At 53.9% G+C, this 13,780-nt stretch overlaps 2 protein-coding genes across 6 annotated transcripts in view; one reads left to right on the forward strand and one right to left on the reverse strand.

The window, feature by feature from the left end:
* ABHD11 (abhydrolase domain containing 11) overlaps positions 1-13,780 on the forward strand; it is a 997,569-nt gene that overhangs the window by 666,192 nt on the left and 317,597 nt on the right. The window lies entirely within an intron of this gene.
* The window catches only part of LOC126950333 (eukaryotic translation initiation factor 4H), a 170,520-nt gene that overhangs the window by 141,540 nt on the left and 15,200 nt on the right, over positions 1-13,780 (reverse strand). For 3 of the 5 annotated variants that reach the window (XM_050783653.1, XM_050783652.1, XM_050783651.1), the window contains exons 8-21: positions 13,729-13,779; positions 12,998-13,045; positions 11,624-11,695; positions 10,081-10,110; positions 9,530-9,601; positions 8,575-8,616; positions 8,090-8,149; positions 7,733-7,786; positions 5,177-5,257; positions 5,033-5,092; positions 3,678-3,839; positions 2,199-2,252; positions 599-745; positions 326-367 (exon numbers count right to left, since the gene is read on the reverse strand). In XM_050783653.1, coding sequence (XP_050639610.1) covers positions 326-367; positions 599-745; positions 2,199-2,252; positions 3,678-3,839; positions 5,033-5,092; positions 5,177-5,257; positions 7,733-7,786; positions 8,090-8,149; positions 8,575-8,616; positions 9,530-9,601; positions 10,081-10,110; positions 11,624-11,695; positions 12,998-13,045; positions 13,729-13,779 — 975 coding nt within the window. The remainder of the gene's footprint in view (positions 1-325; positions 368-598; positions 746-2,198; positions 2,253-3,677; positions 3,840-5,032; positions 5,093-5,176; positions 5,258-7,732; positions 7,787-8,089; positions 8,150-8,574; positions 8,617-9,529; positions 9,602-10,080; positions 10,111-11,623; positions 11,696-12,997; positions 13,046-13,728; position 13,780) is intronic. The other 2 variants (XM_050783650.1, XM_050783656.1) reach the window with 2 other exon arrangements.

Here is a 13,780-nt window from a genome sequence, read left to right on the forward strand (position 1 = left end):
CTCGAACCCCTGGCCTCAAGGGATCCACCTGCCTCGGCCTCCCAAAGTGCTGGGATTACAGGCGTGAGCCACCCAGCCTGGCCAGGCACCTTCGGTTCTGGGGGTGGGGGGTGGGGTGATGAGCAGGTCACCAACAGTCCTAACAGGAAGCATCTGAAAAGGACAGTAAGAGTGGAGTGTGGCTTTGGAAGATGGGGCAGGGGCCTCATGACCTTGGTCCGGGCCATTTCAGTCCCGGAGGCCTGGGAGTCAGTTTGCCCTGAGGTTGGTCCTTGAGCCCCACAGGAAAGCAGGGCTTGGGGTCAGGCAGGGCAGGGGCACTTACCGTACTTGGCAGCCTTGGCGGCAGCTGCTGCCTGAGCTTCAGCTACAAGGAAACGAGAAAGAAAGAGACCCTCAGAAGCCTTGCCTGGGTCTCCTCCGAGCCGTGTTTAAAGCTCTTCTGCCCTGTAAGGCATGGACGACCTCGCTTCTCCCCCAACTCTTCCCTGAGCACATTCAAGCCCGATCTGCAGTCCCCACTGCCCCTGCAGAGCTGAGCAGACAATAAGCCCCCATGTCTTCTCAACCCATGTCCCCAGATGTGACGAAGGCTCACGGGAAATGCCAGCTCCCGGGACACCTCCGACTCCGGGAACGCCTCCGACTCCGGGGATGCCTCCGACTCCGACACCATAGCCGGGAAAGCCCCCAGCTCCAACCCCAAAAGTAGGAATGCCTCCAACTCCGACTCCGGCCCTGGCCCCTGCAGAGGGAAGGGAGCCAAATGGAAAGGAAGCTCAGTGAGAGAGGCTGGGCAGGCTCTGAGGGATGTTGATGGACTGGGAAAGAGGATGCAAGTTTCCCCCAGGCCTTGTCCATAAAAGACAGAAAACTGGGATGCCTGGGTTCCCCGCAGCCTCCACCATGAAGCCTTTAAAAAAAAATTTTGGGCCAGGCACAGTGGCTTATGCCTGTAATCCTAACATTTTGGGAGGCTGAGGCGGGTGGATCACCTGAGGTCAGGAGTTCGAGACCAGCCTGGCCAATATGGTGAAACTCCATCTCTACTCAAAACACAAAATCAGCCAGGTGTGGTAGTGTGCACCTGTAATCCCGTTTACATGGGAGGCTGAGGCAGGAGAATCACTTGAGCTGGGATCACGCCACTGCACTCCAGCCTGGGTGACAGAGTGAGACTTCGTCTCAAAAAAAAAAAAATTTTTTTTTTTGGCTGGGTGCGGTGGCTCATGCCCATAATCCCAGCACTTTGGGAGGCCGAGGCAAGTGGGTCATTTGAGGCCAGGAGTTTGAGACCAGCCTGGCCAACATGGCAAAGCCGTCTCTACTGAAAATACAAAAATTAGCCAGGCATGGTGACGTGCGTCTGTAATCCCAGCTTCTTGGGAGGCTGATGCATGAGAATTGCTTGAACCTGGGAGGCAGAGGTTGCAGTGAGCCAAAATCATGCTACTGCACTCCAGCCTGGGCAACAGAGTGAATCTCTATCTCAGAAAAAAAAAAAAAAAAAAAAAAAAAAAAAAAAATTTTAATTCATTTTTTATTTTTTGTAGAGATGGGGTCTTGCTATGTTGCCCAAGTTGGTCTCAAACTCCTGGCCTCAAGTGATCCTTCTGCCTTGACCTCCCAAGTAGCTGGAAAAAACAGGCACATGCCACTATGCCCAGCTAATTTTTACATTTTATGTAGAGACAGGGTCTTGCTATTTTGCCCATGCTGGTCTCTAATTCCCAGCCTCAAGCGATTCTCCTACCTTGGTCTCTCAAAATACTGGGATTACAGATGTGAGCCACTGCACCCAGCCCCGCCATGAAGCTTTTACGGACACTCTTCAGTCCTCCTCCGGCCCCTCTCCTCTCTGAGCACTTGGGGAAGCCCCCCTTTGTTGGATGCAGAGAGACTATTGGCAGAATCCCCAGACAGTTTTGGGCTCCTCTGAGAGGGCCTTGGCCAGAGCAGGGAGGGTCAGGGTCACTGTCCCCACTGGGAATGCCATCCTGGGACTTTCCCACCACTCAGCCCCGTGGCCCTGTGGTAGAAGACAAACGGGGGAGACATCGTCCTGAGGCCTGCCGGTGACTTGCTTGGTGACCCTGGGCAAGTCACTTCCCTTCTCTGGGCAAGTAGAGGAGAGTACTTTAGTTCTGGTAAGTAGAGGTCAGGACAGTGAGGGGCAGAGCTGTCAGCATAGCACTCACCGTATTTGGCTGCCTTCGCAGCTGCCTTAGCAGCTGCAGCTGGTGACACAGCCCCTGGAGAGACCAAGAGGGACACAAATGCTCAGGAGAGATTGAAGGAGAGCTGCACAGTATGTATCCGTCTGTCTACCCATCTGTGTGTTGGGCCTTCTTCTTTTCACGCCAACATAGAGTTGGCTATATCTGCATTTATGCACTGATGATGCCCCCCACCTGCCCATCTGTATACCCAGCCACCTCCATCATCCATCTACCCAATGACCCACCTCTATACCTGTCCATGTCTTTTTTTTTTTTTTTTTTTTTTTTGAGACGGAGTCTCAGTCTTGTGGCCCAGGCTGGAGTGCAATAGTGTGATCTCAGCTCACTGCAATCTCCGCCTCCCCCGTTCAAGTAATTCTCCTGATCAGCCTCCCAAGTAACTGGGATTACAGGAGCCCACCACCACGCCTGGCTAATTTCTTTCTATTTTTAGTGGAGGCAGGGTTTCACCATATTGGCCAGGCTGGTCTCGAACTCCTGACCTCAGGTAATCTGCCCATCTTGGCCTCCCAAAGTGCGAGATTACAGGTGTGAGCCACCCGCGCCCGGCTGTCCATTTGTCTGTCTATCCTTGGATCTCAATCCACCCACCCAACCACCTAACTCTCTGTTCACTCATCTATCTACCAGCTTATCCCATCTGCCTATCTATCCATTCGTCTAACCTTCTATCCAACCATCCATTTTGCATTTGCCTGCCTACCCTTCCACCCACCCATCTATTCATCTGCCCCTCCAACCATGTGCTCATTCATCCATCCATCTACCCATCCATCCATCTACCCATCCATCCACCCATTCTTTCATCCAGCCTCCCATCCATCCATGCCCCATCCATCTACCCATTCATCATCATTCTTCCATCCATCCTCCCATCTGTCCATGCCCCCATCCATCCACTCATCTATCCATCCGCCACCCATCCACCCACACATCCACTCATCTACTCATCTCTCCACCCATTCATCCATCCACTTATCCATCCATCCATCCATCCATCCATCCACCCACGCATTCATACACCCATCTATCCACCCATTCATTCATCCACCCACCCATTCATCCATCTACCCACCCATTTATCCACTTATCCATCTATCAACCCACTTACCCTTCTATCCACCATAAACTGAACACCTACTCAGCTAAGGGCTAGGAATATGGAGTTGAAAAAGACACGGTTCCTGCCCCCCCCAGAGAACACTGATAACCGGAAGGTCAATTGGAAAATATGATACTGGTTAGAAGCTAATTAGCAGATTGGTATAACCCAAGGAAGAGAAGATGAGGGGATGAGATGTGGTCAAGGGTATGGGTAGATGGTTAAGGTGTTAGGGAGAATGCACAAATTTTGGCAATAGTCTCAATAGTTCTCTCTTACACACACACACACACACACACACACACACACACACACACACACAGAGCCCAGCTCACCTGGAACCCCAGCACCTGGGACAACTGGAATGCCAGCTCCTGGGACACCAACACCTGGAATGCCAGCTCCTGGGACACCAACACCTGGAATGCCAGCTCCTGGGACACCAACTACTCCCGGGCCAAAGCCTGGCCCACCAGGCACTAAGCCTGCAGCAGCTCCTGTGGAAGAAAAAGCATTGTTTTCCTAACTTATGGGAACCTCAGAGGGCTCCAAGGGTGGTTAGTAGAGTATGGAAGTGACAGTTGGTCCTGAGTGCACGACTGCAGGTGGGTTGACATTTCCTCTGCATGGATCCAACTCATCAGAGAGATGCAGAGAGACTAAGAGGGTCCCTAAAGAGCTCTAGGGATTTGAATCTGTGGGCTGGAGGAGTGTGATCTCTTTCTTTTTCTTTTCTTTTCTTTTTCCTTCCTTCCTTCCTTCCTTCCCCTTCCTTCCTTCCTTTCTTTCTTTTCTTTCTCTTTCTTTTTTTTCTTTCTTTCTCTTTCTTTCCCTCCCTCCCTCTCTTTCTCTCTCTTTCTTTTTTCTTTCTTTCTTTCTCTTTCTTCCTTTCTTTCTTTCCTTCCTGCCTCTCTCTCTCCCTCCCTTCCTCCTTCCTTTCCCTTCCTCCTTCCCTTCCCTTTTCTTCCCTTCCCTTTTCTTCCCTTCCCTTTTCTTCCCTTCCCTTCCCTTCCCTTCCCTTCCCTTCCCTTCCCTTCCCTTCCCTTCCCTTTCCTTTCCTTTCCCCTGTCTTTCTGTCTCTCTTTCCTTTTTTATTTGAACCAAATTCTCACTTACCCAGGCTGGAGTGCAGTGGCATGATCAGAGCTCACTGCAGCCTTGAACTACTGGGCTCAAGCCATCCTCCCACCTCAGCCTCGCAGGTAGCTGGGACCACAGGCATGTGCCACCATGCCTAGATAATTTTAAAATAGTTTTTGGAAAGATGGGGTCTCAGTATGTTGCTCAGGCTGGTCTCAAACTCCTGGTTTCAGCCTCCCAAATTGTTGGGATTACAGGCGTGAGCCACTGCGCATAGCTAGAATGTGATCTATTTCTAAAGCACAGTCAGAATTCCCTCCACTGGGCACCCACTTAGTTGATGCAGCAGACACCTGTGGGCCAGCCCTGGAGGGGATGGAGTCCGGGGAGCGAGGTCCCCTCTGCAGGGTCCCCTCCCTCTGCTGAGTTAATCAGGGCAAAACAACAGAGATGGCATCTCAGAGTGATCAGAAGGAGCAAAGGTAAGGAGGCATGAACAATGCGTATTTCGGAAGGGACAAAGACCAAGTCCATTTGGCTTTAGGGCTAGGGTCTCCGAGGTCCATGCAGGAGCCCGAGCTGTGGGCTTGCCACCCCGGGAGGCACTCACCGTACTTGGCTGCCTTAGCGGCTGCTGCTGCAGCTGCAGCTGCAGCTGGAGTCCCAGCACCTGAAAACACAGCCACAGAGGGTGAGGTCCTTGCCTTGTGGCCATCTCAAGGACACACCCACCCCCTGCTGGGACAGATGTTACCTGCGATGCCTCCAATTCCAGGAATTGCCCCAGGCACGCCAGGAACACCGCCCCCTCCAACACCAGGGAGGACTCCAGCACCTGTTGAGATGGGGACAGTGCAATGTACTTTCCCAAGGACCCTCCTGAGGACAGGTAGGATGGCCACTTAGACACCGGCATTTTCACCAGTGCGATCTCATCCAGGAATGGGGCCCAGGTGTCTCCAGATGGGCCTGTTTGGGGAGGCCCCCACCTGACTCTACTGTTCCTTGACTCTCCCCAAAGTGTCCATTTCAACACGCTCATTAAGGGACTTGCATGTTTTCAGACAAATCCCATTCTAATCACTGCCACATACTGAGAAACCACAAGTGGCCGCTCCCTGGGCCAGAGGGGCCCCTGCAGGAATGTTCAAGACTTCCTCTCCCTGTGTTCCGAAGATGCAGCCAAGTTTGTAATCCAAGCGCCTGGCCGCTTGGCTCTGGCAGCCCCTCACAGCCCCAATCTCCCGCTCCCACATTCCAGCCGTCCCACCAGCCGCTGGGGCCAAGGAGCCTCCGGTGCTGGGAGGGGGGCCTGCAGGGCTTCCGCTGGGAGGCCCAGCTCCAGGCTTCTCCCCACATTCCTGCCTCTCGGACTGGTGGGGAGATAAGGAAAGGGCTTCCCTGGGGCTGAGGATGAAGGAGGACTTCAGCCCTAGTGGTCTGACCCTGAGGTGGGCACTACCTGGGGCGGGGGACAGATGCCCACTCCACTCACTGCATGGGCACAGGAATACCACATTCCATCTGCAGCCATGCTAGCCAAGAGCTCACTGGCCTGAGCAGTGAGTTAAAATTTTTATAGTACACATTAAATTGATATATAACTATTAAATGTTTTAAATGCTTATATATGCATCACCTAAAATTATCTTTCTAACCACCATGGTACCCATTCCCTCTGCTTGGCCTCCTCTTTCCTGTTTTAACCACACAGTAAGCTCCATCTTTATTTTTTAAGGCCTGAATCACACATCACTTTCTCTGGGAAGCCCTTCCCCAGGTAGAAAAAAATGCCTCCCATTTCTTGACTCCCACAACAGTGGCTATATTCTCTACAAGAACTCTTGCCTGTTCCTGATCTCTGAGATGGATGTGTGGGAGGAGGCAGTGAGGGAGGGAAGGAAGCAGACATGGATGAACGCATGGAGGAATGAATGGATGAATGAATGAATGAATAAATGAAGGAATGGATGGATGGGTGCATGGATGCATGGAGGAATGAATGGATGCATGCATGCATGGAGAAATGGATGGGTGGGTGCATAGAGGAATGGATGGGGGTATGCGCGGAAGAATTGGCAGATGGATGGATGGATGGAAGAATTGATGGAAGGAGTGATGGATGGATGGATTGATGGATGAATGGATTGATGGATGGATGGATGGATATATGGATGAGTGGATGGATGGGTAAATGGATGGATGGATGAGTGGATGGATGGGTGGATGCATGGAGAAACGGATAGACGGGTGGATGGATGCATGGGTGAGTAGATGGATGGATGGATGAATGGATGGAAGGATGGATACATGCATGGAGAAATGGATGGATGGGTACATGGAGGAATGGACAGAGGGATGCATGGAAGAATGGGCAGATGGATGGATGGAGGTAGTGATGGATGGATGGATGAGTGGATGGATGGTTAAATGGATGGATGGATGAGTGGATGTATGAATGGATAGATGGATGCATGGAGGAATGGATGGATGAGTGGATGGATGGATGGAAGAATGGATGGAGGGATGAATTGATGGGTGGGTGGATGGATGGATGTATGGAGGAATGGATGAATGGATGCACGGAGGAACAGACGGTGGGTGGATGGATGGATGGAAGGATGGATGCATGCATGGAGAGATGGAAGGATGGATGCATGCATGGAGAAATGGATGGATGGGTGCCTGGAGGAATGGATGGAGGGATAGATGGATGCATGGAGGAATGGTTGGATGGACAAATGGGTGCACGGAGGAATAGATGGATAGATGATGGATGGATGAATGGAGCGAGGGAGTGATGGATGGATAAATGGATGGATGGTTGAGGGGATGGATGGATGGATGAGGGGATGGATGGATGGATGGATGGAGGGAGAGATGGATGGATGAATGAACAGGTGGATGAGTGGATGGATGGATGCATGGGTGGGTAGATGAGTAGATGAATGGATGGATGGATAGATGGATGCATGGAGGAATGGGAATGGATGGAGGGAGGGATAGATGGATGGATGAAAGGATGGCTGGATGAGTGGATGGATGGATAGATGGATGCATAGAGAAATGGATGGAAGGAGGGAGGGATGGAGAAAGTAATAGATGGATAGAAGGATAAATGGATGCATGGACGCATGGAAGAATGGTTGGAGGGAGGGATAGATAGATGGGTGGTGTTGAAAATTTTGAGTAAATGGGATAAGTAGGGGCCACTTTGGTCATTCATCTATGAGGCAGGCTCTCAATAGTAATGGGAATGGAGAGGCTAGGGGGCTGGAGGCCACCAGGTGGGGACTCCAGGGGCACTCACCCAACTTTGCTGCCGCTTTAGCTGCCGCTGCTGCTGCTGCCTGGGGGCCAACCCCTGGGGGAGGGGAGCAGAGGGGAGAGACCTTGAAACAGTGCTCCTGTATCTCCAGAACCCACTTGTTTCCAGTCCCGAGAGAGCCAATCCACTGACATGCGGGTATATGTGGGGGCTTCAGACCTGGAAGAGGCTGATGGAGCTGCCCCACCCCTCCCCCAGGATCCTGCTGCAGGTTTGCACCAGGGTCTGGATGCAGGGTGGGCTGCTCTGCTTTCAGGAGAGAACCTCACCCACCCCAGGGCTCTGGAGCCCCGAAGATCAGTGATCCCTTGGCTGGAAGTAAGGTGAGGCTTTCCTTACCTGTCCCGGTTGGGTAACCAGCCTTGCCCGCTGCACCAGCCACTCCTCCGGGCCCATAGCCTGCAAAACAGAGAGGCTTGGTGGTTATTTGTGCAGACGTCACCACTGCTGCCCTCCCCCTCCCCCTGCCTTGCCCTCGGGGCCCAAGCTGTCCTGAGTCTGCACCTGTCACCCCTAGCTAGAGTGAAAACAAATACAAATACGTGTATGGAATTGTTCTGTCCATTTTACAGATGAGGACACAGAGGCTCAAAGAAGGAACACAGCTCACCTAAGGTCTCATTATTGATAGGTGGGAGGGCAGGGATGGAGACCCATGCTGAGTGCAAAGTCTATGCCCTTTCCTCCTGAGATTCCCACTCCAAGACCCCAACCCTGCCCCAGCGAGGTGCTCTCCTGGCCCAGGGCTGGAAGCACAGCACCCTTGCTAGGACCCTGGAGTGGGAAAGAGCTGGAAGCCCACAGTCTAGAAGGGTCTCACTCACCGTAAGGTAGTTTCCCTGTGCTGTAGGGCAGTCCATAGCCACCTGGAGAGAGGACAGAGCAAGCTCAGGGGCTTCCCCACGCCTTGCTAGGCTCCCACCAACCTGGGTGGACAGATCTGCCCCTACAGGTGCTGAGGCCTGAGACCTCCCACACCAGGGTCCTGAGCTGCTCCCAGGAGAGCAGAGGTGCTGGGTGGAGGAGGCAGAGGACACATCTGCCCCTGGGGCCCGATGGAACACACATCCCCCTACAAATTCAAGCCCCATCATGTCCCTGGAGTCTTAGTATTTTCCTTACACCCCCTCCCCAGTGGAAAGCATCTCATTGTCTAAGCTGATTGCAGAGGTAGGGGCAGGAGCATGAGGGGGTGGATGTTAGAGGGATCTTTCCAATTAACCGTGTTCCTTTCTAACAGCATAATAGTTTCAGATCGGGGCTATGGGTCTCTGTACATGAGCGTGCGTGTGTGAGTCCAATATCTGCAGACGACTTTCCCAAGCTCTCCTTGGCTGGTGACCATAAAGAGGCTTCAATACCCCTTCCCTGCCACCAGAGACACCTGTACCCAGGCTGACTTCTGTGCAGGGAGGCGCAGTGAGTGGTGCATTTTTTCTTCTTCTTCTTGTTTTATTTTTTTGGAGACAGAGTCTCACTCTGTCACCCAGGCTGGAGTGCAGTGGCGCGATCTCAGCTCACCGCAACCTCCACATTTCGGGTTCAAGAGATTCTCCTGCCTCAGCCTCCCCAGTACCTGGGATTACAGGTCTGCACTATCACACCTGGCTAATTTTTGTATTTTTAGTAGGGACGGGGTTTCGCCATGTTGGCCAGGCTGGTCTTGAACTCCTGACCTCAAGTGATCTGCCCGCCTTGGCCTCCCAAAGCGCTGGGATTACAGGCATGAACCACCGCACCTGGCCGAGTGGTGCATCTTGAATCATCCCTCTGACTTACCGGGCAGCTTGGGGGCCTTGATGGGGTACCCCAGTGGGACTCCAGGTTGCTGTACCCCAAAGGGTCCAACTCCTGTGGGATTAAAGAGAGCAAGTTCTGGTCCCAGCAGCCCCTTTCAAACCCTCCTCCACCCACTCCACTTTCTGCTCAGACAGAAGGAGCTTGCTACAGCATCCAGAAACCATCCTGCTTCGCAGGACTCCCTGAATCTCCATCATGGGTCAGTTGAGAAACTCCCAGCAACAGGCCACTTCCTCCAGGAAGCTACGGGATTCTCTCCCTCCTGGGGCCTGGGCCCCAGTTCGGGCCTGCAGCCCTTGGCACAGGCTGGCGGGTTTTCTGGACTCCTTTGGACTTTGGGCTGCTATGCCAGCAGAGGCAGCAGGCCTGGGATGGGTGCCACTTGGTGCTACAGCCACTGCAAGGCCTGGCGCAGCAGGCATGGGGGAAATTGGGCAGGTTTAGATAGGATCTTGGGTGCCCCAGCCCCTCCCGAGGTAAGAGCGTCTGCCTGGCTGGCCACCCTGCTTCTCCCACCAGCCTTGCCTCACCTGGGATTCCAGCAAAAGCTCCACCTACACCTGTAATGATAAAAAGCTGTCACTGCAGCCCTGGCACTGTGGACACTGGGCCAGACAGTACCAAGGGGCCAGGAGGCCCAAGGAATGGCCAGTTCTTCCCAGACCAGTCCTCGCATGCTGCCCTCACATGAACTCTGGGGTTTCTTTTTTCGGAGACAGAGATTCGCTCTTGTCGCCCAGGTTGGGGTGCAACAAGATAGCAATCTCAACTCTCCGCTTCCCAGGTTCCAGCGATTCTCCTGCCTCAGCCTCCCAGGTAGCTGGGATTACAGGTGCAGGCCACCACACCCAGCTAATTTTTGTATTATTAGTAGAGACGGGACTTCACTATGTTGGTCAGGCTGACCTCAGGTGATCCACCCACCTCGGCCTCCCAAAGTGCTGGGATTACAGGTATAAGCCACCACGCCCAGTCTTTTTTTTTTTGAGACGGAGTCTTGTTCTGTTGCCCAGGCTGGAGTGCAGTGGCATGATCTCGGCTCACTGCAGTCTCCGCCTCCCAGGTTCAAGCAATTCTCCTGCCTCAGCTACCTGACTAGCTGAGATTACAGACATGCACCACGACACCTGGCTAATTTTTGTATTTTTAGTAGAGACGAGGTTTTACCATGTTGGCCAGACTGCTCTTGAACTTCTGACCTCATGTGATCTGCCTGACTTGGCCTCCCAAAATGCTGGGATTACAGGCATGAGCCACCGCACCTGGTTTTCTTTTCTTTTTCTTATTTGTTTTGTTTTGTTTTGTTTTTTTTTGGGAACAGGGTCTCTCTATTGCCCAGGCTGGAGTGCAGGGGCATGATCTCGGCTCATTGCAACCTCTGCCTCCCGGGTTCGAGCAATTCTCCTGCCTCAGCTCCCAAGTAGCTGGGACTACAGGTGCCCGCCACCACACCCGGCTAATTTTTGTATTTTTAGTAGTGATGAGGTTTCACCATATTGGCCAGGCTGCTCTCGAACTTCTCACCTCAAGTGATCCGCCCACCTCGGCCTCCCAAAGTGCTGGGATTACAGGCATGAGCCACTGCATCTGGCCCTCTTTTCTTTCTTTTTTTTTTTTTGAGTGGGGAACAGGGTCTCTTTCTGTTGCCCAGGCTGGAGTGTAGTGGTGTGATCATAGTTCACGACAAACTTGATCTCCTGGGCTCAAGAGATCCTCCTGTCTCAGCCTCCTGAGTAGTTGGGACCGCAGGTGTGTGTGACCACGTCTGGCTAATTTTTTAATCATGTTTTTGTAGAGATAAGGTCTTGCTATGTTGCCCAGGCTGGTCTTGAACTCCTGGGCCCAAGCGATCCTCCCAGCTCACCCTCCCAAAACACTGGGATTACAGGTGTGAGCTACTGCGCCCAGCCACAGTCTGGTGTTTCTCAGCACTAGGCTGCCCAGGGCTGGAACCTAAAAGGTGTCACCCAGAGGGCCCTGAGCCAGTCCAGGATCCCACCCCATTTCACACCCAGGGCCAGAAGGTGGTGGGAGAGTCCCCACCATCAGCTCTCTGTCCAGACAGCTGCATACCTGGAGCCTTGGGCTTAACTCCTGCTCCGGTGGGAACTCCAGGGAGCACCCCCACACCGGGGAACCGAGCTCCTGCCGGGGGACAAAGCAGTGAGCATAGGAAGGCAGGCCTTGCAGGCCCTGCTGGGAACCCCTCCCCTCCTCAGGTCCCCCAGCTGACCTCCCTTGGGACCGACTGTCAGTGACAGGCACGGCTCACGGGGTGGGTGGAGAAAGGACCTGTTTAGTGCTGACTTTCCTTCCCTGTCTGGCTCAAGGTCAGAAGATCTGAGTTTTAATCCTATTTCCCAGCCATGTGAGCTTGTGCCTCAGTCAGCCTCATCTCTATGCTGGAGTTAATCACAAAAGCCGTCCCGACTACCCTCCGCAAAAAAGGGTAAAGAGAGGGACAGCGGCTGGGTGGTGCCACTTGCCCGTAGACCAGGGAGGCCCATGCTCTCTGGGGCTCTCGTTCACAACCCAGGCCCCCAAAGCAGCCATCCAGCTACAGCTGGGACCATGCCAGCGTCTTCCACCTCTCCCGTCTCCCCTGGGGCTGGGCAGCCTTGGCTCTCGGCGTAGCAGAGGAGAGAGGGAGGAAGGGCCACTCTGTCAGCAAATCCCACAGAACAGCCTAAATCTGGGCTTTTGGGGGAATTCAGGAGGTCACATGTTGGGTGAGGTGGTCAGGCCCTGGCAGGGGAAAGGAGGGTGAGGGGCAGCTCTTTAGGATCTCCTGCAGGGCAGACTCATTGGGTGGCCCCCTGGTGACTCACAGCTTTTGGGAAACAGCTGGTCACTCTGGGGTCTGTCCTTGGGGGCCCGCCTCTGGCTGTGATGATGATCTGTGCCTGGGATCAGGACTTGGGTGGGGTGCAGGAAGGATGATTGACCTTTAGGGGATGGACGGACTGCCAGGGACCTTATGTCTGTTAGCCTGAGCTTTGGTGTTTGGGGAAATGGCTCAGGTCAGGACCCAGGGCTTCTGGTGGCCTCTGCTTTTCGGGGAGGCGAGGGGAGTACTAGGGAGGTTGAGGGGGCTGCTTTTCTGTTTCTTTTTCTTTTTCTTTGTTTTGAGACAGGGTCTTGCTCTGTCACCCGGGCTGCAGTGCAGTGGTGCCATCATAGCTCAATGCAGCCTGGACCTCCTGGGCTCAAGCAATCCTTCCACCTCAGCCTCCCGAGTAGCTGGGACTACAGGTGCACACCACCATGCCTGGCTAAATTTTTTTGTAGAGACGAGGGTCTTACTATGTTGCCCAGACTGGTCTCAAACTCCTGGCCTCAAGCCATCCTCCCGCCTCAGTCTCCCAAAACAACGGGATTACAGGCGTGAGCCACTGCGTCCTGGCTGCTTTCTTCCTATACAGTCCCTGTTTCCCTCCTTGCCCTCACCTGTACCTGGGAGCACTCCACCTGGGTATACACCTGGCAGCCCCACACCTGTGGCCAAAAGAAAGCAAAGTTATGAGCAGTAGCTCAGCCTCCAGGGATTCCCTCCCCGGCCCTCCCCACCCAGGCAGCTCCAAGGCCCTCAAACCCACAGCCCCTTGCCCGACAGGGGCAGCCAGGGACAGACGTGGGGTGGCCACAACCCTCCTCCCACGAGTTTCGGAAGTCATCTGCAAACTCTTCGGTGTGTGGATTTATCTCTGTCTCCTGGAGCCTGTTTACATGGCTGGGCCAGCCCACCTCTGGCTAACAGCTTCCAGATGTCCCTCCCTGCTATGTAGACTCAGGCAGTCTTTTGTTTAACCTGAAGTCACTTCCTAAAGGGCTTGGTTCGGCAGAACGAGTACCAGATGGGGAGTCAGAGGACACGGGGCTCCCCTAGCTCTGTCAGGACTTGCTGCAAGCCCTTCCACACTGACTCGCCTCTTTGAGCCTCAGTTTCCCCATCTGTCGCCCGACAGCCTGCTACAGAGCCCGTCTCTTTCTACCCCAGGATCCTGGGAGAAGGGCCCAGGGAGTAGGCCAGGCCCCTCCTCCCCAGTTCACAGATGCAGGCACCACACTTTGGGCCTGGCTAGTTCCTCTGCCCGACTGAAGCCAGGCCCTGCCCGCCCCTCCCTGCCCTCTGCCCCTCCCTGCCCTCTGTCCTCCAGCCCCAGGGACTCCGCACTGACCCGGCACTTTCCCAGGCTTCACTCCGGCTCCAGGCTGAGGAACCACCGCACC

Source organism: Macaca thibetana, chromosome 3 (assembly GCF_024542745.1).
Source record: "Macaca thibetana thibetana isolate TM-01 chromosome 3, ASM2454274v1, whole genome shotgun sequence".
NCBI lineage: Eukaryota > Metazoa > Chordata > Mammalia > Primates > Cercopithecidae > Macaca > Macaca thibetana.